At 51.9% G+C, this 27,743-nt stretch overlaps 2 protein-coding genes across 5 annotated transcripts in view; both read right to left on the bottom strand.

Moving 5' to 3' along the window:
* Nucleotides 1–554: 554 nt before the first annotated feature.
* On the bottom strand, nucleotides 555–1,834 carry Il17c (interleukin 17C). The gene is made up of 3 exons (NM_001191115.1): nucleotides 1,808–1,834; nucleotides 1,267–1,589; nucleotides 555–816 (listed from the first exon to the last, which is right to left on the bottom strand). Exons 1-3 carry the CDS (start codon nucleotides 1,832–1,834, stop codon nucleotides 555–557), a joined length of 612 nt encoding a protein of 203 aa, NP_001178044.1.
* A 5,034-nt stretch (nucleotides 1,835–6,868) lies between these two features.
* Nucleotides 6,869–27,743, bottom strand: part of Zc3h18 (zinc finger CCCH-type containing 18) — a 43,979-nt gene continuing 23,104 nt past the window's right edge. For 2 of the 4 annotated variants that reach the window (XM_006255758.5, XM_006255760.5), the window contains 15 exons: nucleotides 26,657–26,805; nucleotides 26,349–26,441; nucleotides 25,553–25,710; nucleotides 23,210–23,327; nucleotides 21,535–21,803; nucleotides 17,003–17,194; nucleotides 16,184–16,309; nucleotides 13,184–13,288; nucleotides 12,742–12,885; nucleotides 12,453–12,518; nucleotides 11,034–11,194; nucleotides 10,719–10,918; nucleotides 10,225–10,318; nucleotides 8,038–8,134; nucleotides 6,869–7,742 (listed from right to left, as the gene is read on the bottom strand). In XM_006255758.5, coding sequence (XP_006255820.1) covers nucleotides 7,544–7,742; nucleotides 8,038–8,134; nucleotides 10,225–10,318; nucleotides 10,719–10,918; nucleotides 11,034–11,194; nucleotides 12,453–12,518; nucleotides 12,742–12,885; nucleotides 13,184–13,288; nucleotides 16,184–16,309; nucleotides 17,003–17,194; nucleotides 21,535–21,803; nucleotides 23,210–23,327; nucleotides 25,553–25,710; nucleotides 26,349–26,441; nucleotides 26,657–26,805 — 2,171 coding nt within the window. In that variant the 3' untranslated portion in view covers nucleotides 6,869–7,543. 4 annotated transcript variants of the gene reach the window in all.

Raw genomic sequence — 27,743 nt, 5'->3', positions numbered from 1 at the left:
GCTCAGTGGTAGAGCGCTTACCTAGGAAGCGTAAGGCCCTGGGTTCGGTCCCCAGCTCCGAAAAAAAGAACCAAAAAAAAAAAAAAAAACAGGTAGCAGAAGGGTTTCATCAGGCAGGAGCTCTGGGTGACATAGACCCAGGTTCAAGGAGAGGAAGCCGGTTTCCTTCAGGCTGGCCCACCCCACCGTCTGGCTTCCCCAGGACTCATTGTGTAGACCAGGCTGACTGCAGACCTGTGGCTACCTTCCAGCCTTCAGTTTCCTGGTGTGCGTTAAACCACGCCCAGTTTCCCCATTGGCGGTAGGGGCAAGCTAAATGGTCCTTCCAGACCGTGGGGATTTCTGACCTCCCCAATCCTGAGAAGACCAGCATCCTGGATCCGGGCAGTGTCCATGGATCACAGGAAAGGGCTGGGTATAGCTTCCGCTTGCACTCTTGAGTCAATAAATAATCAATAAATACACATAAATAGAAGATGTCCTCTGCGGAGGTGCCTGGAATGTCTGTCGGGGAAGGATCCTGTTGCACCACGGTGGGACTGTGACAGAAGTCGTCACTGCGTAGACCTGGGAAGAACACAGGTGCAACCGACAGGCACGCGGATGAACTCAGTGTGGAAGGTGAAAGATCCTGGTGTAGGGTCTGCGGCACCGTCTTGGGAGCAGGGCCGTCGTCTCAGCACCAGTAGGCTCTGCAGCAGCTGCACAGAGTTCAGGGCAGCGGTCTCGCGACCCGTCTTGGCGTTGATGCAACCCCGACACAAGCATTCCGCCACTGCCAGCTTCTGCGGGTAGCGGTTCTCATCTGTGTCGATGCTGTGGGGAGGGAACCATGAGAATGCTCACTCTGGCTCGACCCAGAGCCACTCCGAGCTTTCTTTCACAAGCAGCACGCACGGTGGGCTCAGCATCCCTGTTCTTCTCTTTGGCGCTGCACTGGGATTTGCAGTCTGAAGAGTTCAGAACGTGAATGCTACAGACAGAAAGGTGCAGGCGCCAAGAAGGCTGGCGTTCTGTCGGTGCTCGATAAACGATGTTACCTGCACCCCACTCCCCCATCCCCCTCCTCTCCTGTGGCCTCCGAGGACACAGAAGCAGGCTTTAGTGGAGGCTATGGTCTCACTTGGCCCAAGCCTCAGTTTCTCAGGGGAATGTGTTTTTAGAAGTTGGGGTGAGTGTGCACACTGAACAGACAGAGATCTGAGGCTGCGGAGTAGGAATAGAGCCACCCACCACCCCACCAGCGGGGACCCCATCCGCCCTCACCGATATCTCCATGGTGAGATGGAGCGCTCGTGGGTGTCAGCTTCCAGCACCTCCTCTGGCCGCAGCACGGGGCACTGTGTTCCAGGTAGAGGTCCTTCTTGCTGTCTCCTGCGGCCTGTGGCCTCCAGACTGGCCACTAGGGCCACAGGGAGGGCCTGCTCCCACCTGGCACTTCGAGTTAGCAGGTGCGGAGGAGCCTGCCCGTGAGAGAGCTCCTCAGCCGAGTAGCACCTCAATGTCGTCTTATGGCTTCGGGGTTTCCCCCAGAATGGGGGATCTTGGTGGGTTATCCCAGTAGGCAACCAGGCTAGAAGCAGGAGACACTGTGGAGCAAGGCAGGTGTATGGTTAGGGGAAGCCCAGAGAACACCCACTTCCTCCCAATCTCACTGAAAAGATGGGGTTAGATTTCCCTTTGTCAGTGGGCAAACAGGTTTAGCCTAAAGGCATCCCAGGCTTAGAGAGAAGGCCCCAGCATCCACCCCTCCGGGTAGGCAGGTGATGGGCTGTCATCACGAAGCTGGGAAAGGCACGAGGCTCACCATCACAGTGGCAGTGACAGTGGCCATGGCAGTAGACATGGAACAGCTTTACACCTGGCGACGGTCCCAGTGCTGTACCCGGTGAAGCCCGGCTGTGTGCTTCTTTATACCTGGGGCCACACCTGGGGAAAATCCAGCACTGCTTCCTCCTCTGGGTCTGTCCCTTTGCATCACAGAGTTGTCCAGGTAGGTCCTGAGAACAGCCCTGTGCCCTGCCCGGCCACACCTACCCTTTTGTCACAGATACTTAGGAACCCCTGCAAGGCACCCGTTTTACCCAAAGATTCTTTCCCGTGGAGTGGCCAGGAAAACATGGGGCCCCACCTGGTGGGACACTCTGGAACCAGGAACTAGGGGTTCCGGCTGAACGGCTCTCTGCTTGGATTTGTGTCAGCTCAACTATTTGAGCGCAGGGACCCTGGGGTTGGCACTGGGGGGGTGGGGGTTACAGGTTACTTCCTGCCTGTTGTGAGTCTGTAAGGTTCAGTCCCTGGACCCGTGGATGGACTTTGAGGCTGTGCTTCCTGCCTAAGTTCACCACGAACCCCTCCCCTGTACAGGCAGGAGAGACGGGTGCCAAGGAAAACCCTTCGGATTGGAGACCCTACAGGTTTATAACTTTTGTGTGAGCCAGCTATGGTGCCATCCACCTTTAATCCTAGCACTCAGGAGGCAGAAGCAGGCAGATCTGAGTCTGAGGCCAGCCTGGTCCACTGAGTGGAGTCCTGGACAACCAGGGCTACGTGGAGAAACCTGTGTCAATAAACAACAAACAAACAAAGCAGATAAATAATAAACCACCCCCAAAACAAAACACGTGGATGAGTGTTTTGTCTGCCCGTATGTGCCTGGTACCCTTGGAGGCCAGGAGTGGACCCCTGATCTCCTGGAGCTGGAACTATGGCCAGAGGGTGCAGGGAACAGAACCTGGAGCAGCCAGTGCTTTTAACCTCGGAATCTTCTCTCCAGACCATCTCCAAAAGTTGTATCCCAAGTGAAAATCCTGGGGCCCGGGAGGTAAGTGTACCGGAAATGAGTCCAGCCATTGATGGAAGTTCGGTTGAGCCTGGAGCCACCTGCAGTGCCCCCTCCCCCTCTGAGTCCCACGAAGCTGGGTACTGGGGGTGCTTTTGATTATCTAAAAGGAGGACCCAGATCTCGGGATGTTCTAAATGCCTTAGGTTTGAATGCCTTTCTGGGAAAGCCTCCTCCTCCCTGGGACCCTCTGGAGCTCTGACCACCTCCAAAGTCTGTCCTGGATTTTGCTAGAGTCTGACCTGTCCAGCTGTGGGGAAGGAGCCAGGGAGTGTAGCTGTGATATCAGTCTTTTTTTTTTTTTTTTTTTTTTTTCTTTTTTTCGGAGCTGGGGACCGAACCCGGGGCCTTGACCTTGCTAGGCAAGCGCTCTACCACTGAGCTAAATCCCCAACCCTGGATATCAGTCTTTATACCTACAAGCAGTATCAACCTGAGGGCAGAGGCTATGGTGTGGCATCTGCTGTGGCCCAGCTCCAGAGCGAAGGGGGCACATCAGGATGCCCAGTGAGTGACAGCCCAATGGGAGAAAGGGACAGCTCTGTTCACACACTTGAAAGGCCACCACGAGGGCAGTGTCATGCTGCCAACTGGCTGGGGTCAGTTGAATCACTGGAAGCTGAGTGTTGCTGTCACCAGTCTCCCAGCCTGTTCCCAGAATCTGGGGTGGACACTCCCAGCCCCTCCCCTCACATAAAAGGCCAGGTAGGGGATGAGACTGAGTAAATGAGCCAAGGAAGCTCCTTCGGAGATGTCCGTAAGGGTCCGGAAGTTGGCGCTGAGGTGTTTTGTGCAAAGCCCAGCCCTAGTTCCCTCTCTTGCAGGCCTCTCCCTGGCACACACACAAGCCCACCAACATGCACTTAAACTCCCACACGTCCAGGTGTAGCTGCAGGTCCTTGGAGAATGTTCTAGTGGATGGGGGTGGTGTTTCCCAGACCTCGATTTTTCTGGCTAACCAATGAGAACCCTGACATGATTCCCGTGGCCTCTCTGCATTCTGAGTCTGTGAGTCACAAGACTTTTCAAGATGCAGGTGGGAAGGAGGTAGAGTTGAGGTGAGGGAAGAGTTGGGCCAGCTATATCCTGGAAGAGAGGGATGTGTCAGGAGATTCCGGCCACTTCCCTGGTTGGAGTCTTTCTGTATACAACCTGTCTGACAGCACCCAGTGTCCTGGGAAAGGAGGAGGAACGCAAGGGAAGGAAAACCGGTGTGTGCGTATGTGTCTGTGTGTCTGTCTGTGTATATGTGTTGTCTGTGCATCTGTGTATTTGCGTGTATGTGTCTGTGTGTCTCTCTGTGTGTATTTGTGTATCTATGTGTATGTGTCTATGTGTCTGTGTGTCTCTATGTGTGTTTTTCTGTGTGTGTCATGTATCTGTACGTCTGTGTGTCAGTGTCTGTGTATCTGTGTGTCTGTGTGTGTGTGTGTGTCTCTATGTGTGTATCTGTGTGTCTGTGTCTGTCTGTGTCTGTGTGTCTGTATGTATGTGTGTCTCTATGTGTGTGTGCCTGTGTGTTTCTCTGTGTGTGTCGTGTATCTGTGTGTCTGTGTCTCTGGTGTGTGTCTGTTTATGTCTGTGTTTACGACAGAAATGAAAACAAGAGAGGAATACCAGGGAGAAAGGCCCACAGTGCCCTGCTTTAGACCAGCCATCTCTCCCCAGGGCTACCTCTCCCAGAGTGGAGCCCAGAGGGGCCACATGGCTCCCTATGGAAAGGCCACTGTCAGGGAAGTGCCCAGGAAGAGAGTCCCCTGATGTCCACACCTCTGTCTCTGTCCCGCCTAGTACCTCAGGCCCAGGAGAGAATGGGAGCATGAACTATGAACTTTGGAGACAATGCCCAACTATTACCATGTGTACACTCTTCAGGAGCTCCAGGGTACCTACTTCTCAGGTGGAAAAACTGAGGCCCAGGATGGCAGCAAATTAACCCAGGCAGTACAACAAATATGTTGTTCAAATTTGTACTACTCTGCTTCCTGACAGGTCCTAAGGCTGAAGGTCCTGAGGCTGAGATCTGTGTGCTAGGACCAGTTTCCAAATGGAACCCAGCAGAGTTGACCAGACCTCCTGCCTTGGCTCACAGCAGCTCCTTGTTGGTCCTGTGGCCAGCTAATCCCAAGCAGGGCTTCAAACCAGACATCTCCATCTCTTAAAATGCAAAGGACTCTGGGCCAGGCTGGCACTAGCATCCTGGCCTCTGAGCTCCCATGTTGGAGCAGACATTCCATGGGTGTCTTTTTTTTTTTTTTTTTCGGAGCTGGGGACCGAACCCAGGGCCTTGCCCTTGCTAGGCAAGCACTCTACCACTGAGCTAAATCCCCAAACCCCCCCCCTTTTTTTTAAAGATTTTTATTTATTTTATGTGAGTACACTGTAGAGTGAGTACACTGTAGCTGTCTTCAGATACACCAGAATCCTATTATAGATGGTTGAGAGCCACCATGTGGTTGCTGGGAATTGAACTCAGGACCTCTGGAAGAGCAGTCGGAGCTCTTAACCTCTGAGCCATCTCTCCAGCCCTCCATGCGTGTCTTAAGATGGCAGCAGGACAGTCTTGGTACCTGCCTGTCTTCCCACCTTTCTTCTTTTTAAAATTTACTTATTTATTTTATGTGAGTAGTACATTACAGATGGTTGTGAGCCACCGTGTGGTTGCTGGGAATTGAACTCAGGACCTCTGGAAGAGCAGTCAGTGCTCTTAACCGCTGAGCCATCCCTCCAGCCCTTCCCGCTTGTTTTGTGTTTCACTTTAACCACTGGGCGGGCAGCCTGAGGAATCTGAACGCAGCTCTCCTTGGCTGTAGGAAGGATATGGGGAGTGGGTAGATGTGGGCGCCAGAAGGCATGGAGGCAGAGGTAGGTAGTCCTGCTCCTGAGGTTCGTTCAGAAGTCCCAGGTTGGGCAAGACTGGAAAAGCACCCAGGAGGAAGGATGCTGGGCAGACCCGCCCTGGCTGGGCAGGCCCGCCCACACCACACTTCAGCCCACTACACAGATTCTGCCCTGTCTGGGTCAGGCAAGCTTGGCAGGTCTGGAGATCTCAGGTCTCTCTGAGGGGGGTCTTAGGCAGGGGCTGCCTCTCTCCTGTGCCTGGGGTGCAGTCAACAGCAAGGCTGGCTGCTACTCTGACCCAGGAGCAAGGCAGTAGGGAATGGTTACACTGGCCTAGCCTGGATGAAGACTGGAGCTGGGGGTTGGTGAGACAGCTCAGCTGGTAGAGCTGGCCTTGCCAACAGGAAGGATCAGAGTCCAATCCTCAGAATCCATGAAAAATGTCACTTGTGCTGGGAAGGTAGAGATAGAGAGGTCCCAAGGTCTTAGGCCAGCCAGTCCAGCCTAGTGGTGAGTTCCAGCCAATGAGACCATCTCAAAGGAGGTGCAAGACATCTCTGAGAATGACACCTGAGGCTGTCCTCTCAACTCCTCCAGACTCGGGGGGCTTTTGGGTACTTCCTGGAAGGTGGTGATGGAACAGATAAGGTTGGGCACACCACAGGATCGTTTGCCTAGGAAGACATTGTGGCACTGACCTCTCTGGGGCTGTGGGCACCGGCTCGCCCTTACTCAAGTGTTCTCACAGGAACAATAAAGGCCTTGGAGGGACCCGGGAGTGAAGTGTTCTTATCTAGGCTTTGCATATCCTGGACCTGAACGTATGCATGCCTGGGTCAGGGCCAGGTGACATGTTCAAAGCAAGAATGACAAGCAGCTCCGTAGCGTGGGGTCAGCCCAACCGTGTCTACAGCCCCTGCCCAGCCAGGACCCGCTGGAGGGAGGTAGCTCCAGAATCACTCCAAGTCAATGACAGGAACTGGGCTGCTCTTGGCTCAACCACAGATGGGAAAACTGAGGCCTAACACTGCAGGGGCTCACGATGAGCAGTCTGTGCCCACCGGCTCCCTGCGGGGCAACAGACAGCGTCCGCTCTCCTGGAGGGCTCTGCCCACCGTGAGCCAAAGCATGGGTGCCCAGTAGGAAGGCAGCCGAGACCCAAGCAGACATCACCAGGACCAAGAATGCTTATCAAAATATTTTATTTTAGGAGATCGCTCAAAAAAGACCCTCCACATTGGACAGACACCCCAACAATACCCTTGGCCTGTATTATTTTATTTTTTTTGTCTTTTCTTTTTTTCCTTTTTAATCAACTAAAACAATTTGATGCTTAAAATAAAAGACAGGAAATATTTCCCAATCAGACTTTAGGCAAGAATATATATATATATATATATGTATATATATATACTTCTGATCCGGGGGAGGAGGAGGGAGGATGGATGCCTGTAGTCCAGGAAGTGTTCAGCCTTCCTGTCCCTAGAGAGGAGACTGCTGAAAATTGCAGCCCAGGAGGCCCCCTGGAGAAACGAGGCAGAAGGGTGAGTCCAGCCCGTGTGCCCGCAGCTCTTAAGTTACATAGAGTTGGTGCTCCCTGCTCAGTGCTGATCTGTCCATCTGTCCGTGGAGACTATTCTGGAAGGAGCTGGTTCAGTCTGGTGGGGAGGTTGGGACTCAGCGTCATCTTCATCTTGTGTGTGGCTTCTTTTCCAGCTGAGAAACTTTTTTTTTCTTTTTTAATTTTTAAAAAGAATCACAGCCAAAATAAGACATTGGCTGGAAAATCCAAAATGGCCGCGCTTACCCTATTTTTATAAAAACATTGAAGAGTCTACTCCAGGGAGTGAGCTGGGCCCACTACACTTTCCCGGGAATCTTGGCCCGCTTGCGAGCGATGGCATCTTCAACGGCCTTGAGCTGTTTAAGGAGCTCCTCTCGCCGGGACAATGTGCTGGCCTTCCCTGACTTAGTGCCTGCTGTGGCAGTGTCTGTGGCTTTGCCGGGCACACTGGTGACCTTGCTGGAGCTCTTAGACTGGGGCGACAGTGGGCGCTTCCTGTAGGATGGAGAAGGTGTGAGGCAGAAGATGAAAAAGGGCCTGCCCTGGGGTGAGTAGCCAGGGCTCCCCGCTTCTTCTGTCACCCCACTACATAGCCACTCTGAGATCCACTGGTCCTGGCCTAGGGCTCTTTAACAAGGCGGGAAGGTGCAGCTGAGTCCGACTGAGTCTGAGGGTTAAGTGGAGTTAAAACTGCTCTTGTCTGTCCTTCCTCCTTGCCTCCATGTCTCCCACACTCCTAAAGCCTATCACCTGCCCAGGACGAGCCTGAGGGGGACACAAGCAGACTCACCTGTCCGCTGGGGCAGCAGGAGCTTTAGCATTCTGGCCCCTCTGCCTCTCTGGTTTCGGGGAGCCCATTCTTCCACCCGATTTCCGGTCTCGAGAACCTGGCCAGCAAGGGGACAGAATGAAACCACTGCTTTGTACCTGGGGCTATCAGAGAACCCTGGTCCAAAGTATCAAAGTGACCATGTGGTTAGCGAGAGTTCTAGCACTGCAGCTAGAGGACAGAGGGTCAGGAGTTGAATGTGGTCCTTGGTTCCCAGTGGGGTTAGATTCAGCCTGGGCTACCACGAGGCCCTGCTCAAAAAGTCAAAGCTGACCGACACACTTCTCTTTCTATAAGGAATAAAAACAGGAAAAGCCAGGGTGGGAGAGACAGCTCAGCAGTTAAGAGCACTGGCTGTTCTTCCACAGAACCGGAGTTCAATTCCCAGCACCCACATGGCAGTTCATGACTCTAACTCCAGTTCCAAGGGGTTCGAGACCCTCACACAGACAATACATGCAGGCAAAACACCAATGTATATAAAAATACTAATAGATAAATATTAAAGACAAATAAAACAGGAAAAAGGCAAAAGGCAAGTGTTACTTCAGAAAGCAGAGTCCATGCAGCCAGGACACACGGCCTGCAGCTGGCCTGTCTCATGGAGGGCACTCTCTATGGTGAGAGCCTGCTCTCCGCACACTGACAATCAGGTGTAGTGTCGGACTGGAGCCAAGGCACCATGGAGAGCTCTACTCCGTCCAGCTTGGGGCTAGGCAGCGGGGAGAGGAGGGCAAGGCCTGAGCACAAACCAGGCCAGGTGACACAGTGGCCATGGCTCTGACTGAGGAAAGAACTTCCCCTGGGTACAAAGCCTTAAGGTCATGGGCCCAGGACCTGCCTGTGATGAGCCCCGCAGCAGCCTCCTTATGCCTGCTGCAGAGCAGGAGGAAACACTGGCTTTTGCGCTATCAAAGTGAGGCAGGAGAATCCCCCATCTTTCCTGCTGGGCTTAAGGTGGGGTGTCCTGGGAGACTTAGAGGGTCCCCAAGACTCTCTAGTTTCCAAAGTTAAACAGTGACTCAGAGCCACTGTCCCCACAGCGTGCAGAGGCACAGCTGGGTCGGCCTGGGGTGAGACTTCACTGACTGGGGTGTGCAGGTTGGGTTTTACAGCAACTTGACACAAACTAGAGTCATCTGACAGGAGGGAACCTCAACTGAGAGGCCGCCTCCCTAAGAGCTGTTTCTGGGTAAGCCTATGGGGCACTGACTTAATAAGTAATTGATGTAGAAGGGCCCAGCCCACTGTGGGTGGTGCTACCCCTAGGCAGGGGGTCGTGGGTGCTATAAGAAAGCAAGTTGAGCAGGCCAGGAAGCAGCACTAAGCACAGCCTCTCCATCAGGCCCAACCCCAAGTTCCTGTCCTGACTTCCTTCCATGATGAACAGTGGTGTGGAAGTGTAAGCCAAATGGACTTTTTCCTCCCCAAGCCACGTCTGGTCATGGTATTTTACCATAGCAATAATGACCCTGACTACAACAGCGGGTGTTAGGGTTTGACTAGAAAGAGCAGATGCACTCCCATTCACTGCTGCTGCCCCTGACTTTTGTTTTCATGCTGTCTCATGCAGCACAGGCTAGTTTGGAACTCTGTGTAGCCAAGGATGATCTTAAACTTGTAACCCTTCTGCCTCTCCAGTGCTGACATTACAGAACACTGTTAATGTGGTGTGGGGACCAAACCAGGGCTTTTATGCAAGCTCTCTCCAAGCTGAGCTGCCTACCTGACCCCCCCCCCCCCCCCCGCCCAACTCCCCGTTTTGTTGTATCCTGGAAGGTTGTTCATTACTAACAAACTGTATGTGTCAGGATGCAGACACTTACTCTCTGTAACCCAGGATCTTGTGCTCTACCACTGAGCCACATCCCCATACTGTTATTTAAAACAAAGACTTAAAAACTTGCCCACCATACGCCTATAATCCCAGCACTCTGGAGTTGGAGGCAGGAGGATCATGAGTTGGTGAGCTTTTAAAAGAGACCAGACCTGGTGTAATCGCCAGCATTCCAGTGCTCATGACAGACACACAGTGGAGTTCCCAGGTTCCTCCATAGTTTTCAAAACTGGTCAAGGCCCTGAGGTGGGCAGAACGCTTATATGTGGCACCCACAGTATGACCTCAGGCACTAGACCTCGGAGGCTCACCTCGGTCTGGGGACAAGTTGGCCTTCTTGGCAGGAGGGCTCTGCCGGTCCTTGTCTGAGGGCTCATAGCGCTTCCGGCTTCCTTTCTCAGCCGCCTGAAACAGCACAGTGAGGGTGGTAGGGCCTGGATGGTTGTTTGGCCAGGCAGAGGGTCGAGGTGTATCTGCTGATAGTGGCGAGTGGTCCTCTGCTCCCATGAGCCTCCTCTTGGCTGAACCCCTGACCCTCCAAAGCAGTTCTGTGGCTCTTGCCACCATGTGGTGGGGCCCTTTGTGTTGCATGAGGAAGTGCCTTGCAGGATCCCAACATGTCAGGCCTTGGCCCTTCCAGACATGTGCAGAGCTTTGAAGATGTCTGCTGCTGGGGTGGGGTCAGGAACCAGGCTGGCCAGGCTGCAGGCACAGGCACATAGACTGCACTCCTGGATGTGCGAGGTCCCTTGGGCCGGGTCCCCAGCACCCAGGCCCAGGAATGCAGGCCTGTCCCCTGTCTCACCTTGTTCAGCAATGTCAGCTTTATCTCCTTGTGAGCGACAAAGGAGCCCTGTTGGGGCTGCCCAGGGGCCGCCTGCTGAGGTGCCGCTGCCTGCTGGGAGGCCTTCCCACCTGCGGGGGCTTTGGAGGACTTGGGTGGCTGTGCGGATGGGTCCCGTTTCCGCTTCTCCTCTCTCACTCCGTCTTCTTTCTTAGATTTCCCTATCAACGACAAACCTCAGTCATGGGTTCCTGTGCACAAGGACTGGGCCTAAAGCAAAGTCTCTGTTGAAATTTACCCCCCAGCCTGCACCCCAAGAGCAAGGGGTCTGCCTACCTCTCTCCTTCTTGGTCTGTGCTGGGGTAGGGGATCGAGAGCTGGCTGATGACACAGGACTGGCCAGGTCTGCATACATATCATCTGAGTCCACACTGTGCACTGAGCTGCTACTCGAGGTGGCACTGGACACCGAGGAAACGCTGCTCACACTCAGAGACCTAGACACACAAGCACAGCTGTGCGCTCAGCCCCACGGTGACTGCAAGACGGCCGGGCTACAGGCTGACAGGAGGGCCTCCACAGCTTGTCTTTACCCAATTTCCATGTTTACGGAATGCACAAACAGAGTAAGAAATCTCAGGGGACTTTCAGACGTAATACACAGTGAAGGGACAGCTATGTGTCTCTGCTTCACTAACCTGGATGACACCGTGCTGGGAAGGGAAATATGACCGAGCCCTACCCAGCAGTGATAAAGGCACAACTTTAAGCCGATGGTGCACAACAGTCACAATTCAGAGTCCTGGTAACTTAGGAGGCAGAGGCAGATCTCTATGAGCTTTAGGATGGCACACCAGGGGTGCTGGCAGCAGGAGGTGTGCTGGAGCCCCTCTGGGCAACACAGAAAGACCCCCAATTCAAACCAAAACCAAGAGCCTGCAGCTCAGTGATAGGGCACTTGAACAGAACGCAAGGCCCTGGGTTTCCCCTTTAGTGTGACTGCTAAGACACTTTCTACTCTCTACAAGGCACAGGGGTGGAGTGGGATGGGGAGAGTAGATGGTGATACAGTTTTGACCAGCAGAGCCATGACGTGTCTATCACAAACACCAACCAGCTTCTTCTAAGGTCATCAGGAGACAGAACAGAGGAACAGAGACAGGGAGAGACAGAACCAAGGGTTCATGGTGGCACACACCTTTAATCCCAGAACTTGGGAGGCAGAGGCAGGTGGATCTCCATGAGTTCCAGGTCAGCCTAGTCTACAGAGCGAGTTTGGGCACCTTGTCTCAAAAAGCCAACAAATAAAAGCCCCACAGGTCTTTGAAAGTCTAGACTGCTAAAGCCTTGGACAAAAGCTAAGGCCCTGATGCTCAAGGATAGAAGGAAAAATGATCAACCAGATTCCAAAAGCACCAAGCTGACTCCACCTTCTAACTCTTTCTTTTAACTCTCTCCTCCCAACTACTTCAGGGCTGACTCCCTCCACTAGGGAGCGGCAGGCCCAGAGAACACCCAGTCTCTCCTCAGTTCTCTGTGGGCAGAGAACCTGGGACCGGCCTCAGCTTTGTCCAGCTGGGTAGAAGGACCAGTCTAGGGCTCTTCCCTTCAGGTTAGGAAGGTGCTCCTGTGTGAAGGGAGGGAGGCCATGGTCACCCTGAGCTGTGTTCTTGGACACTGAAGAGCCCCGGACATGGTCAGCCCACCTGGTGAGGGAGGGAAAAGGTCAATAGGGAGTAGGACCAAGCAAGTGACCTGGATCGGGAACTGGAGCCACTGTAGCTGCTACCACTGCCGCTGCCACTGCCGCTGAGCGTCCGCCTGCAACACAAGCAGCACAGGTCTCCTCAGAGGCGCCTCATGGAGAGAGCCTTCCTGCACACCAGGCTGGTAATGGGCCTGTTCCAGGTTGGGCCTCGGCTCCCTGCTGCTTCTCTGGGGATGTACCCACCTCCTGGTCTCCAGTTTTCGTCAGCATTTATACCCAGCAGCACCAAGGACAAGGAGAACTGTACCAGGACTGCTGTAAGTCCACACTGCTCACCTCCTTGGGGGAGTCCTGGTTTGCCGTTCCTTTCTCCTGGCTTCTCGGAGATCTCCAGGCTTGGCAGGCTCAGGAGCAGGTGCAGTAGTTTTGGTGGCCTGTGGTGGGGCTGGGGGCGGGGCTGGCTTCTTTATTGACTTCTCCCTGTGAGGCAGAAGCAGGGTCAGGGAAGGGTAGGGCCAGGGTCCCTGCTTAATACACCCACATCTCAGGGCTCTGCAGTTCAGGCACAGCACATGACTGCCAAGGTCCCATGCCACAGGAACCCGAGTGTAGGTGCTGAGCCCGCACCTCCGCCCACCTGGGAGCCATATCTGCTGCCCCTTGGAGGCTGCTCACTCTAGTTCAAGCATGGGATGGGGAGAGTGGAGAAGGCTGGAAGCCCTGGAGACCCCACGGAGGTGGAGCACCACAGTGACCTGTGGAGGGGCTCAGGACTCACCCTGCTTTCCCGGGAGGCGGGGCCGGCTCCCCCTTGGTTCTGACTGGAGGTCTGTGTGGGGAAGGTGTGGGAGATGGGGATGGGGACGAGGAGAAGGACCGGGACCTGGGGAACAAAGAGAGTGTGAGGACGAGGTTGGCAGATCCCTGATTGGCTGGAGCTGGCGCATCCCCTAGGAAATGGTCCTGATCCACAGAGAACTTGGGTTCATGCTCAGCCGCTTTACCATCTGATCCAACACACACTCAGGAGAGAACAGAAAAGGGTAGCGTGCATGCTCAGAGATGGGTGCTTGTATGCAGGAGAGGGCACATGGCTCTGCCTTAGCATGGGGCCAACCAAATGGGTGACTATGGGTTTGGCTAAGTGTGGAATCTGACCTAGAAGCTGGGAGGTGGCAGAGCTGGTAAGGGTCCCAAGCACTTGGTCAGCAGGCACAAGCACAGCACAAAGGTCATGATAGCATGATAAAAGCAGGGAGAGTACAGTGGGGAGATTATGACCCCAGTGTCAGGTGTCAGCAGGGCAGAGAAGCAGCCCAGGAAAGGGTGCTGGGCCCAGGCGGAGTTTCCAGGATGAAGTTCTGACAGTGAGGTCACACTTTAGTCAAGAGGAAGAAAGATACTGGGTTGGCCTATGTTAGCTACTCAAAAGCCACCAAATGAATACCTATTACTCTGAGCTAGGTGGGGGGTCAGCATGGGTCAGGCTCCTGCAGTCCTTTATGCTTTCACGTTCAAAGGCAGATGCCGGGAAAACCTGGCGTTTATTTGCATGGGCTCCTGTTTGCTGCCTCATCTCTTGGGCAAGCACTACAGGAGGACCAGAAGGGCAAGCACTACAGGAGGACCAGAAGGGCAAGCACTACAGGAGGACCAGAAGGGCAAGCACTATAGGAGGACCAGAAGGGCAAGCACTATAGGAGGACCAGAAGGGCAAGCACTATAGGAGGACCAGAAGGGCAAGCACTATAGGAGGACCAGAAGGAACCCTCCAAGCCTGTGGCAACATGCCAGCTTCCCCTTCCTCAGCCTATACTTCTTCCTCAGCAGGTCCTCCTGAGTGTGCCTTTGGGAGGGGCTACTACAGATGAACTTCAGGAAGGACAGCTGCAATGCCCCAAGGCTAGGACTACAGGTTTCCTTCCTCACTTCAAAGGAGGACGCCCAGAACCACAGGTCTCCAGGAGGATAGTATGTACACCAAGTGAGGCTAAGCTACTGGGAAAAGCATGCCTCCTGCGGAAATGATCAATGATGAGAACATGATGAAGCTTCTGGGGCAACTGATGGGATGGGGAGTGTTCCCACTGGTACACCTGAAACACTGCCATGTACTTCCTGTGTCCTGCCTGCTATGGGACCCATGCGACTTCTTGCTTTCTGTGCTGCATTTACCGGGAAGTATCCAGAAAGACCTACGGACAGATATCTGAGTCCGTGCCTCTCTGTCCTGTTGCAGCTGCCTCCTTGACCCAAGGTCCTAACCTTAGAGCATGGAGTGTTTTTCTGGCTACCTTCTGCTACGATCATTAGCTGCTTGCCCAAAACAAAGATCATACATACAACTTTCTCTCCACACTGAGTACAAAACTTCTAAAGGCCCCTTGTTCTCCACTTCTCCAGCCCCAGATTCACACAGTGCGCTAGGTGACCTTTCTCTGTCTCAGACTCCCTCCCACAGGTTTTCCTTGTCCTTCCCACTCTGGGGCCCATGGTCTCCTCTCTCTACCGTACCCCCTCACTCCTACTCCATCCCCCATGCGCAGACACTTGCAGAAGGAACCTGCCAATGCCTGTGCTCTGGGGTTTGTGTCAGCACGTCTATGGATGGCCGCCACACAGTCGTCTCTAGGCTACTTTCCCCTCCCGGCTGCCTGCTATTTTACAAGAGTTTCAATGTCATGAAACAGACCCACATGTAATTTACTCCACACCCCACAAAACCATCAGTGAGCATCACATGAGACAGCCTCGGTGACCGCAGAATTGCATTCTAATCCTCTCATTACTAAAGCAAGCCCAGTTGGGTGTGCCGGCACACTTCTCTGCTTCCAGCCCTCAGGAGGCAGAGGCAGGTGGGAGTTAGAGGCCAGCCTAATCTAATACATACATAGCAAATTCCAGGTCAGCTAGGGCTATAGAGTGAGACCCTTGTCCCCAAAGAGAGATTAAATCTCAATTTCCTTAAAGAAATAAAAACAAGGGCTGGAGAGATGGCTCAGTGGTTAAGAACACCGACTGCTCTTCCAGAGGTCCTGGGTTCAAATCCCAGCAACCACATGGTGGCTCACAACCATCTGTAATGGGATCTGATGCCCTCTTCTGGTGTGTCTGAAGACAGTGACAGTGTACTTACATAAATATAATAAATAAAATAAAATAAAATAAATAAAAGCAAGACCATATGCCAGGAAGGGGTAACAGTGGAAGGGACCAGATTACACTAAGGAAATAGAGAACATTTTAATCCCACAAAAATGCCTAGTGATATGTCCCAAAGCAGTGAGCTGCATGGCCTTATGTGTACAGTTAATGACCAGGATAAACACTTCCACTTTACCGAACACCATGCCGAAGGTTTGCCTCTTCTCAAGAGCTCATGGTGACGGCAGTGCAGGGAGGGCACACAATGTAGCATCAACTCAGTTCAGGGATGGACCGCTGAGCACGGCCTGACTGAGGTAAAGGGCAGCTTCCACTGGCAGAGATCCTAAGCTGTCAAGCTTTTGTGGGGACAGGTCAGGGTGAACGGAGTGTCTTTATGTGCTGGGAGAGCTTTTGCCTAAAGCTCTAGAAGTATCTACTTCAATGGGGAAAACTCAGAAGACCCTGCCTGACTCTCCTAGGGCTTTCTGGGAAGATGGACACTGCATATTCTACCTGCCACTCACTCAACAGAGACACCTTAGGTGCAGGTCCTTGGTCCAGCACCTGCAGTCCAAATTGCTCTTCAGCGTGCAGTTTACTAAAACCATTCTGGAAGCAGGCTGGGACTCACCTGGACCGGCTGCCTGAGAAGGAACTGCGTCTGGAAGAGCGGCTGGAGTAGGAGCTGTAGGAGGAGGACCGGGACCGGGACCGGGACGAGCCAGAGCCAGAGTAGGATGAAGACCGTGACGATGACCTGTGACCGACGGACAGAGCAGAGGCAGTGAGAATATTACTGCCTACTTCACTACCGCAGCGCTGGGATGCGTGAGCCGCTGTTCTTTTAGTGCCGTGAGACAGCATAGCTCCACAGACACCGCAGTGCCATCACCCTCAGTGCAATGCTGTGGAGACCAGGACTGGGCACCCAGGAGGAGCAGGTAACTCAGAGGCTAGTTTGAGTTGCTAGAGAAGGCCAGAGTGTGAGTTTTCAAGCTGACCTGGTGTTCCCATGGCTGTGTTCCTGGATCTGTCTGGGAGGTTCTTCCCAGACTCCTGTGGAACTCCCTCCCCTCAGTGTCTACAGCTGTCCCCCGACCCAACACGCACACACACTGAGTTCAGAGTCACTAAGGGAAGTTCTCCAAGAGCTAGGTGACTGGTCAGCAGAGTGTGTAGTTCCTCGTCAGCAACCCAGAGTCTTTCCCACAGGATCTGAGAGGCTTTCCCCGTCTTGAGTGACTGTATGACTCTGGCAGACAGCCAGTGTCTATATCATGTTAGGTCACCCGTCCTACTTACTAAGTTCTGGAGCACTGAAAGTCTTGGCCCAATACTTGGTATCAGTCCTACCTAATCCTAGCCTGTCCTTGGGTAGTGACCACACACATGCACATGAACTGGCAGCCAGTGAATGTCACCAAGACACAGTCTTTGGTGCCCTCTGTACCTGGAGGAATTGGAAGCAGAAGCTGATGAGGCGGATGTCTTGCGACGCCTTCGTGCCCGGCTTGGGGAGACTGACACACCAAGTTTCTTCTTGGGAGACTTGGATCGGCGCCACGGGTCCTTCCACTCATCGGCTCGCTTCACCTGTGGCCCCACAGAGGCGGTCTCCTTCTTTGGTGGTTCAGCTTGACGGCTAGAATCACAGAGGGGCTCTCAGTGCTCAGGCCGCTACCCTCCCCCAGCAAGGCTGCTTTGAGAAGAGACTGGAAAGCCAGGGCGGTCAGTGACAGCTTATGTAAGAGATGCTGAAGAAAGTCAGAGAGAGGAGACATGGCACACCTTCTACCCTACAGCGGATTCTCTCCAGAAACCAGCAGGATTCCCATTTACTCTTACGTGTGGTAAGAAGTACTTTCTTGGTGGTGGCGGCACATGTCTTTAATTCCAGCACTTGGGAGGCAAAGGCAGGTGAGATCTTTGAGTTTGAGGCCAGCCTGGCTTATAGGGAGAGTTCCAGGACAGCAAGGACTACACAGAGAAACTATGCCTCAAAAAAACCAAAAAACACCAAACCAGAGCCGACCAACACCCCTCCCCCAAGAGTAAATATTTTTAGAGGAGTCATTATTTAATTCTATCTTTCTGACTGTACTGTCAAACAGGAATAGAGTTCACCTCATTCAAACATGCTTATTTCTAGTGCTGGCACACAGTAGGTACACAGTATTCATGAAATTAAAGCAACAAGAATCGTGTTTTTAAACACCTGTTAACAAGCCCATGCCTTAAGCCTTGTCTTTACATTTAAAGAGTCTGGTTCAACTGCAGCCCAGGAACTTGATTAAAGCAGAGAGAGAATGAGGATCCCAGGCTCTTCCCCCACAGCACTGGCCTCAAGTGCTCGGGAGGCTAGAGAAGGAGGCATTGGGGAAGGCTGCACTACCATCATGGACACAAAAACACTGCCTATTTATACTTTCAGAACTCCTTTTGGTCACCGGCCAGTGGCAGGCACCAGGACTTTTACCTGCTGAGGAGTGCAGGGGAGAGCAACATCCAGTGCTAAGGCTTAACCACAACACATGTGCCCGTTACCTCAGTCCTAACCCCAGAAGCTCGTGCCCAGGTGCAGCCAGGTGCTGCCGATAAAGAAAGGCAGGGAGGAAGGGAGAACCTGACAACCTAGCGGCTCTAGGTCATGGCTTTTCCTCCATGTTCTCATTCTAAATCCAAGGCTGGCTGGGTGGGTAGAGAGACGACTAAGCAGCTAAGAGCACTGGCTGCTCTTCCACAGGAAGTTCTAGTTCTAGCATTGTGGCCCACATAGCATCTTTGATACCCTTTTCTGGCTGCCACTGCCACTGTACACAGATGGTGCACAGACATATATACAGGCAAAATACCATACACATACAATAAAATAGGATTAGAAAACAGAACAAATAAACAAAAAACCTAAGAGGAACTGACACCAGGATCACTAGCCTCTTACTGGTCAACTGGCTAGCTGCAGCCGTTCCACGAGGAATACCCTGGTAGCGGAGAGTTCCCTCTTCTTTAGATGCAGTCAATGCAGTATTCAAATCCACTTCACAGGAAGAGCCCCTCACTACCTCTACAAACAGAAACCAGAGACCACTGAGACCATGCACCTCACTCAGCAGGTGGAGAACAGTGTTGCGGACGGCCTCAATCTTCTCATCCCTGTAGCATGAGCATCTGAGGGCTGGCTCAAGGCTCTCCAAGGGGGAGGCCTGTCCACTATGCCCATGTGTGAAAGGAAGAGTAGCAGCACAGTGTGTCCAGTTTTGTTACTGTAGACACCCAACTTTATTTTAGATGTTATTATCCCAGTGACTCCCCTGAGGCACATGATCTGGTGTTTACTTTGCAGCAATGATCTCAGATTTCCCTTAAAAAGGGACTTTAAGGGGTTAGAGCTGTGGCTCTATGGTAGAGTGCTTTCCTAACATTTGTGTAGCATGAGTTTAATTGCCAAAGGGGAGAAAAGACATTGAAGTTTAAAAAGCCAAAGAATGTGGGGTAAGTAACAGGTAGGATGGGAAGGTTGGGAGTGGGGTGGGAGTTTGTGATCCTCAGGCAGAGCTAGAAATAGCCAAGGTCAAGTGAAGTTTATGTGATGAAGCCATAGGTGTCCAATGTGAGCCCCCTGGCTAGCATTTGGGAACAATGACGGGATGAACCATCCTTAAAAGAATTCATTACCAAATTCCCTGAGAAAAATGTTCATTTAACATTTAGAGGAAAAAGCTGCAAGACTGCTGTGTCTGGAGTGTCAACAAGTCTAGCCACCAAGGCTAACACCCTCCCGGCTGGCACCTGAGTCTTCTGAGTGAGGACAGTCCAGGCTTGGAGTCTGCAGTGACACAGGTTCTGTCTTTGTTTCCCAAGACACCCTGAGAAAACTGCTGGGGAACTACCACCCAGATATCCCATCAGACCTAGAAAGCCAGGCAGAACTCAAAACCACGGGAGGCTACGTCTCTCCACCCGTGCTCTCCCAGGTCTCCCAGGTGCCTAGATGCGCATGTGGTATTGGGGCCTCAGTGTGCAAACGCTGGTCAGGAACTACAGCAGGTAACTACTGGGCAAGGATACATTGCTCTTTACAGATATTTCTGAGGAGAAAACAAAGGCACAGGTGACCTGTGACCTTGACTTTCCGTGCAGCTGCAGCACCCTCTGATCTCCCTCCTGCACAGCACCATATCCAGAGGCCACCGGAGCCTCTGTGGGGCAAGGGTCAGTGTGCTGTCAAAGTCAATGCTGAGGATGACGACAGCACACAGGCCAAGGGTGGCACGAGGAAGTGAGCTGCTGATGAGCAAAGCAGCCACCCCACCTGTCTGGGAACTCCAACTTGGCCAGCTGTCAAGTTTGGGGTCAAAGAATAAAAAGCAACCGATGGCAAGCTGCTTCTAAAATCAGGAGGGTTAAACAGCTAATAAAGACAGGAAGAGGGAACTCACAGCACGTGGGTTCTTCCCTACAACCTCAATCTGCCAACACCCAAGGAACATACACTTTTGTTTATCTCCCAGGAAACTGCACAGGTTCCCCGGGGCTGTCCCACTTGGCCACAGCGTATGCAGTGGCCCTCGTTTCAGTGGGTGGCACCTCTTCATGCCCATGCATCATGCACAGGATGACTTCTACTGGCTAAAACCCTCCAAGCTCAGTAAGTCTTTCTTCCCTCTGGAAGTTCCCCAGGAGCGAAAGTCCTAGGTTTTCTCTGTTCTGCTTTGCCATTGCACCCTCTTCCCAAACACTTGCTGTCTGATCCTCTCTACCAGCCCTACATGTATGAGACAGCGGGGATCTAAGTATTTCTTCCTGCCACTTTTCCACCCTGTATCCTAAAGAACAAAGAAGGCAAACACATGCCAATCTACTGAGACATCAATAAAACCTAGAGGCAAGATGGCATATGCCTTTAATCCCAGCACTCTGGAGGCAGAAGCAAGCATATCACTGTTAAGGCCAGCCTGGTCTACATTCCTAGTTCCAAGATGGCTATAGCCACATAGTGAGACGCTATCTCAAAAGAAAAAACCAAAACCAAAAACCAAACTAGACCAACCAAACACAGAAACAATACAAGGGCAAAGTGCTATCTGTGTGCTTCCCTTAGCTCCAATTACCAGCCGACTGACTGTCTCAGAAGGCCTGAGCTCAGTCCCAACCTGCAGGGCTGGACTGAAGCAAGGCTGGCTTTCCCACAACCCACCACTTGGATTCAAAACCTGAAAATGTATTTTTGACCATTCTCATGAGGCAGCAACCAGAGACACAGAACTGGTAACAAATGACAGCAAAGGCAGCCCTACACCCATGTGTCCTGGGACTGGTGGAAAGCCACACCAACATAGCCTGGCACAGTGGCAAATGCCTGGAATCCCAGCAGCAGGAAGACGGAGGCAGGAAGGATCATGAATTCAAGGCTACCCTACATAGAGATTAACACCAAAACAAGGTTACTTGTGTTATTATAGGTGGTGGGCCAGGTTCACTAAAATGCATTTCCGACATGACACTATCCACGCTGCCCTGGGTTCTTCATCTCACGACTCCCCTCTGCTCCTGTGCCTTGCCGAGAACACGAAGGGAATATCTACCCTGCTGTGGCAGCACTACAGGCTGAAGGTTTAGGAAAACTGGACGAAGTGGCTTCTCTGGAAAATGGTCTGTCAGATTGTCAGTTATGAGATGAACCAGTAGCTCCTCCCATGGGTAACCCAAGAAGAAAAAGAGAAAATCCACATTTGCACACCACATTCATGGCTACAACTGTCAAAAAGTGCCAACAACCCACTGTCCACCAACAGACAGACACAAAGGAACTGGCCACAGTGCTTTCTGCAACTACAACCTAAGAGGAAGAAACTGGTGCCACATCCACACTATGTCCTACACAGGCAGGCTGTTTCAGGGAGCCAAGGAACTGTTGCCTGAAGATCTCATGGAGAGGCCAAGGGCAAGACGTGCTGACAGATGGGGCTTAGGATAGTCTACCTCGGTGGCTGTGGGGACCGGGGCTTCGGCTTCTCCTTGTCCTTGTCCCGGTCCTTGTCCCTGTCTCGGTCTCGGTGTTGCCGGTCCTTCTCATCTCGCTTGGCTCTCTCTCTCTCCCACTCCTCTTTCCTCCGCTGCCGCTCCTTGTCCCGTTCCCGCTCCCGTTCCCGCTCGCGCTCTCTCTGCCTGCGCTCGCGCTCTCGGTCACGCTCTCGGTCGCGTTCCCGTTCCCGTTGTCTGTTCTCTCGCTCTCGCTCCCTCTCTCGGTCCTGGGTTAAAAAGCCAAATACAGATGCTGATTACATGTTTTTGGTAGAAGCAGAGAGAAAACAGGGAGCAGGTAGGAGGATGCTCTCAGGAGGCCATGCTCTTCCCAAGAATTTCCTTAAAACAAGTTTGCAGTGTCTGATGGCAAAGGCCTGCATTAGGAGACTAAGGCAGGAAGGAAGCTCTCAAGTTCAAGGCAAGCCTGGGTCAAGTGAGAGCCTTCTTTAAGACACTGACCAAATATGTCCAGAGTCTTAGGTACTTAGGTTTAATTCCCAGTACCACAACACACAGACACACACAGACACACACAGATTAAAAACAAGCATACAAATTAAGAGTGAAGTCACCCCAACCAATAAATCCAGAACTTTGCCAACACCAGCCTGGTATAAGCCCATACCACAGGCCCTCCCAGCTCATTCTTAGAATGGCTGTCTATGTAGGAAAGCCCCGTTGCAGTGGAAGGAAGAATGTATACCGTTACTGCAGTTCCCCACTGCTGCCTTCTTTTCCTGCTTTAATATTCTCAGCATTAAAACCCAAGAAGTTCAATAATGGCAGAGCTAATGGGACCTGGGCCTCTGGAGACCTCCGAGACCATGCAGGCTCCTGCGGCATGCCTACCAGGACTCACTAGACTCAACAGAGAACAAGTACCTGCAACAGGCACCCCACATCCAGGAGAAAGGAAGCTGTGACTCTGGGCTATAGGGCAGTCTGCATAGCTCATACCTATGGGCTCCTGGGGCCAGTACCTCTCTTTAGTGCTGTGTCGGCTGATGGGGGGTACTCGAGTCACAGCACATAATTACTCAAGGGCTCCTCAGAGGCCTTTCCCAGGACAGACTCCCAAGCAGGCTGAGAGTGAAGACAGAATAGGTAGTCTGGAGCACACAGAGCTTTGTATACACTAGGTTCTTGGAGTCTTAACCTGACCAACATGGCAAGGCCAGTCAAAGCCACGTCCGTAACCAGCTAATGAGATGGGCAAGAATGGGGGCTACAAGTGAGACATTGTCAGGAGACTTCTAAAAGCGACACACCCGTGAGGGTGACAGTCTCCTGAAAACTGGCATTGACAATTTACCAGCAAAGCTAACCTTATAAAACCATGGCAACAATGATTCCAAGAAAGCCCACAGGACATCAGACGATCACAAACCTAGCCAGTGGCTGCCTATATAACCAACCTGGGCTCAAATTCAAGACCATGGCTAAATACATTTTGCTAACTGAGTGAGCTCACAGTAAATACAGCCCAGGATGAGTTGACTGCTGCTAGGCGAGGAAGCACACCGATAACTGTACAGCTGAGACAGGAGGTTTATGAATTTGAGGTTAGCCTAAGGTACGCAGTTAGACCCCGTCTAAGGGAAGAGGAAAGTTTACACATAATCATACTTACGCGATAGTTATGATACGGCTCTGCTTCTGTATACTGCACCCTGAAATTCTCGTACTGTCCACCACGCCAAAAACGCTCTATCTCATAGTCATAATAAGGATCTGCATAAGGCTCAAGTCTGAAAAAAGAGCCAAAAAGAAGGAAATCGTATCACTTAAGAATGCTACAGCACATTCTACATAAAGACAAGCCAGCAGGATCCAACCCCACACAACAAAAAGACACCACGGCTAAGTGGTCTGCATCTAAGTCTGGGACTATCCACGGGTGAAGACAAAGACAGACCCTCTGTACCCACTCCTGAAGAAAACACTCAACCAAACAGGACTTGGTATTTTCTCAGGGAGATGGAAGCACTGGTTAAAGCACTCTAGGGATGCCAGAGGGTGACAACACTTGCTGCAGATGATTTGAGATTGGTCCCAGGAAACCATCAACAGTTCCACAAAGCTATCCTCAGACCTCCACACCATACATTATATGCAAGTACACACGCAAAACAGTAACAGCAGCAGCAGCAGCACTTTTAAGGCCAAAGCTGGAGAGAAGCGTCGAGGAATCCTCTGAGCATTAGGATACAGTAAGAGCCATCCCCACCTGCCCACAGAACTCTCCACTTGCCGTCCTGTGGCACCACACCTAAACAGCCCATGACTGAGCCAGCTCACGCAAACCGCTCACTTCAGTAAGGCAGGACAAAAGCCTAACATGGAGCCTAGCCCCTCACTACAGCTAGTGCAGAGGCACAGAACCACTGGCAACAGCAGCCGGAAGGTGCTTGGGAAGGACACAGTCACCCTGAACATCACAAAGCAACAACTGAGTGAGAGGACGGACAGTAGACTCCTTATCACCGCGCCAGTTCATCCTGCACTGGTTCATTAGCACAGCTCAAAACCAGCCAGTATATTCCTGGGCTAGATAGATCCACTGACAGACTGGGCTACATGACAAAGAGACAGGAGCCTAGCCAAGGAACCCCACAAGGAAGAAGGCATCCTCTGAAGCTTGATAGCAGCACGGTACATGTGCTTCATTGGCTGCAGAAAGAAGGCAGCAGATAGGCACCACTCACACCTGGAAATCAGGCCACTATGCTGGTGAGAAAGTTTATAAACAAGGGGAAGATATGTGATTAACTAAAAGAGTAACCGTAACAATGTAACTAAACTCACCAGAATGTGTAAGCTGCTTACTTTTGGAATTTTTATTCAGTCTTTCTAAACCCGGTAACCCAAACCACAGAAGGGAAAGCTTGTGCCATTCACCAAATTGCCCTTTCACCCTCTCAGCTGATTCTCATCTGGACAGGCATGGACTCAGCACCTGCCCTACCCAGTGCAGAGCTCCAGGGCAGCCCCCACGTGCGTGCGTGTGTGCGTGTGTGTGTGTGTGCCTGTGTGTTTCAGGGTGGAGGTGGGAGGTGGCTAGGCAGCACAGCCACTTATTCCTCCTTGTCCAGCAAGGAGCCAGAAATGACAGGGTAAGGACTGCAGAGACCAGTTTCCACAAGACTGATGGTTAGTCGGCTGGATCATGTGTGGATGCGTGGATTATAACTCCTCCCATTCCTAAGCCCATACCCTGCACCCTCAGCAGACAGACATGTGGCCCATCATCTTCCCAATAGGGTTAGGAGCTCCTGATGAAGAAGCAGAGAAGGAGCACCTTCAAGGCCACAGCACTCCCCTGCCTGGATCGACATTAGTCCTCTGCACCACACAACTTCTCTAGTGAGGGCTTTTTGTTTCTTTTCTTTTTCTTTTTGAGACAGAGTTTCTTTCCTTTGTGTAGCCCTGGCTGTCCTGGACTGCTCTTTGTAGACTAGGCTGTCCTCAAACCCAAATCCATCTGCCTCCCTAGTGCTGGGATTAAAGGTGTGCCAAAACAAGCTCTACTGAGATTGTTTTTTTTTAAAAGACCAGCGTTAAATGTCTGAGAAAGGGACTGAACAGATGGCTCAGTGGCTAAGAGTACTTGCTTGCTGCTCTCCCAGAGATCACGGGTTACTTAACAGTTCCTGTGTTGGATAGCTCAAACAGCCAGAAACTCCAGCTCTAGGTCCAAATGCCTCTTGGGACCTTTGTGGATACATACACATACAACATAAATCTTTTTTAAAAACCTCATTCCCCAAGCAGCCGAGGACGAGGTGAGGAGACACAGGTATAATTCAGCACCAAGCCTGTAGACACCTCAGGAGGACTCCTCAGGGCAGCCTCCCAGCATTGGAACTACAGTGTCCTCCACAAAATCTAGAGTATGCAGATAGTGCCCTGGGGACTTGAATTGGCTACTCTTGGCAGGGTAAGAATGGGGCAGGGCAAGCAGAGGCTTCCTTACGTCGTGTCTCTGACATCTCGTGGGACCCGAGAATTCCAATCTCGGAAGACTTCATTTTCCTTGTCAAATTCCCGGTCGTCTTCACCAATGGTTACTGTGAACCTTTTTTCTTCAAAGTCAGGCTCCTGCTCTTTCCGAATGGTTGCTTTTTTTAAAACCTAGCACCAAAGATAGAAAGACATCAGTGTGAAATAAGGACCTCCAAAGCCACTGGAAGGAACACAGGGAACCCGAAAACTGCATCAAAGGGTATGGCAAATATAGGACTCAGTCTTCCTCTGCAGGCCTCAGAGGATGCTCTCTGCACGGGTCTGCTATGACTCATTTGCACAAGAGACCATCCAGGATCAGCACAGGGGGCCCCAGAAGACTTAAGTGTAAGCAAGGCCTTTATTTCAATCTCCCAGGAGAGAGAACTTGGGCACCGAGGAAACAAGGGTGGGTGTCTATAGACAAGGCTGCAAGTGGGATACTGGAGGCCACGGTGGGTAGGCCACGGGGGTCCTGAGAGACCTATCGAGAGTAGACACTGGGTGTGGGGGGCATTGTCTCACTGCTTGGGGTCATGGCCAGAAACACTTAAAAATATTAAGTCTGCATCCACGGAGGGTCTCTCTGGGCTGAGATGGCTAAATATTACTCCTCATTCTTCTTAAAGAAGCCCAGAAATGTCCTCATAGCTTCTGAGGTTTCACTGAGTTTCCACATTATCTCTGGATCAAAGCTATGGCAGTTTTGTTGGGTCCACTGGGGTGCCACCAGTGTGCTTTTCCTCCTGGACTGCAAGAATTCTTACCTCTTTTGCATGTCTGAGTCCACGTTCCCAGGCACTCTCTGTTGGGGGCTCTGGAGGGGGTGGAGGCAAAATTTCATCAACTACTGGCCCACCCTATTAAGAAATAAGAAGGAGATATTGAGGAAGGACTTAATTTAAATCCTGTTAAGAAATGGGGCAAAACACCTAACAATCAAGCCAGCTGGCCACACAGCCTGACTCTCAGGTACGATGCCTTCTCCATGAGGAACACCAGTTTGTTTTCAGCCCAAGATTCAGACAAAGCTCCGGTGCCCCATCTGGTGGCAACTACAGAGGAGTTCACGCACCCAAGGGTTGGCAGGCATCAGTGGGTGAGGTCCAAGAGGCGGGGCACCGTTGGGTGGAAAGGGTTCCGCTTTGGTGATGAGGGAGTAGTTCCCCTTGTCATTCACTCCAGGGTGTATAAACCTACAGTTCATTCCCCACGTGCAGTTTCCTAGGGAAACAAAAGTCCAGTGAGAAAAGACACCAAAAAAGCCAACTGTTGGAGGGCAGTAGCTGGGGTGTGCAGCACAACACTTACTGACATCTTGGGAAGCAGCCATCGACCTGTTCCTGCCCACATAGGTCACGGACCTCTGCCTGGACAGCCCAGCCCACCTCCCTCTCTGTGCACACAGGTATCCCACAGTCTTACAGAAGTGAGCAGGGCAGGTCTGGGCCAATGGCTCAGGCCAGGCACTTCCATGAGCTAACCCTTCCCTTGATGAGAGAGCCCAGCCTGGATGGACTCCCAGGCCTATTTACAGCCACTCTGCGGATTCTATAGCTGTGGATCACCACACATCAAAAACAGTCTTTGTGTCGTCCTGAACCTGTACAGTTTGTGTCTCCACTCCTTACAGTACAGTAGAAAGGACTTTTTACACTGTGTCCAGGACTATAAACACTTAGAGAGGTTTACACCACAGGAGGGTCCACTGTGCTACGCTGCCTTTTAATGGGGGCTTGGACATCCTCAGATCTGGAGACCATGGGACCACTGGGCACATCACTGTCTGAGCACTGATTCAAGCAGAGAAGCCACAGAGCCTATAGAGCTAAGGGGAGAGACAACACTGGAGCCTCTAGGGAGCTCTGGTGGTGCCTGGACATCTGCTTTGACTCACGCTGAGGTAGAGATAACTGGGAAGCTCAAGTATTATCAAATCTCTGTTGGCTCTGTCCTAGGGTGGCCCTCTCCAACCATTTTAGAGTCATTTCTGGCCCTTAAATGTATGATATTAAGCTATTTTAATTTATCAAACCAAACAAACTACAATTCTATACTTTGCTCATACATAATCAGGAAGCCCAGGATTACTGAGGGAGCTACTCAGTGTTTCAGTGCGTTTGTTTCGTCCGTACATACATGCATCATTAACACTGAACAAA

Source organism: Rattus norvegicus, chromosome 19 (genome assembly GCF_036323735.1).
Source record: "Rattus norvegicus strain BN/NHsdMcwi chromosome 19, GRCr8, whole genome shotgun sequence".
Lineage (NCBI taxonomy): Eukaryota > Metazoa > Chordata > Mammalia > Rodentia > Muridae > Rattus > Rattus norvegicus.
Note: the sequence above shows the minus strand (reverse complement) of the source record. Positions and strands in the feature narration are given on the sequence as shown.

What these genes read in the sequence shown, in the direction of transcription:
- Il17c (NM_001191115.1), bottom strand. Translation starts at nt 1,834, where the DNA reads ATGGCCACTGTCACTGCCACTGTGATG. An exon ending in CTGTCACTGCCACTGTGATG is followed by an intron (nt 1,590 to 1,807) that starts GTGAGCCTCGTG and finishes CTTGCTCCACAG; the next exon opens with TGTCTCCTGCTTCTAGCCTG. An exon ending in ATCTCACCATGGAGATATCG is followed by an intron (nt 817 to 1,266) that starts GTGAGGGCGGAT and finishes CCCTCCCCACAG; the next exon opens with CATCGACACAGATGAGAACC.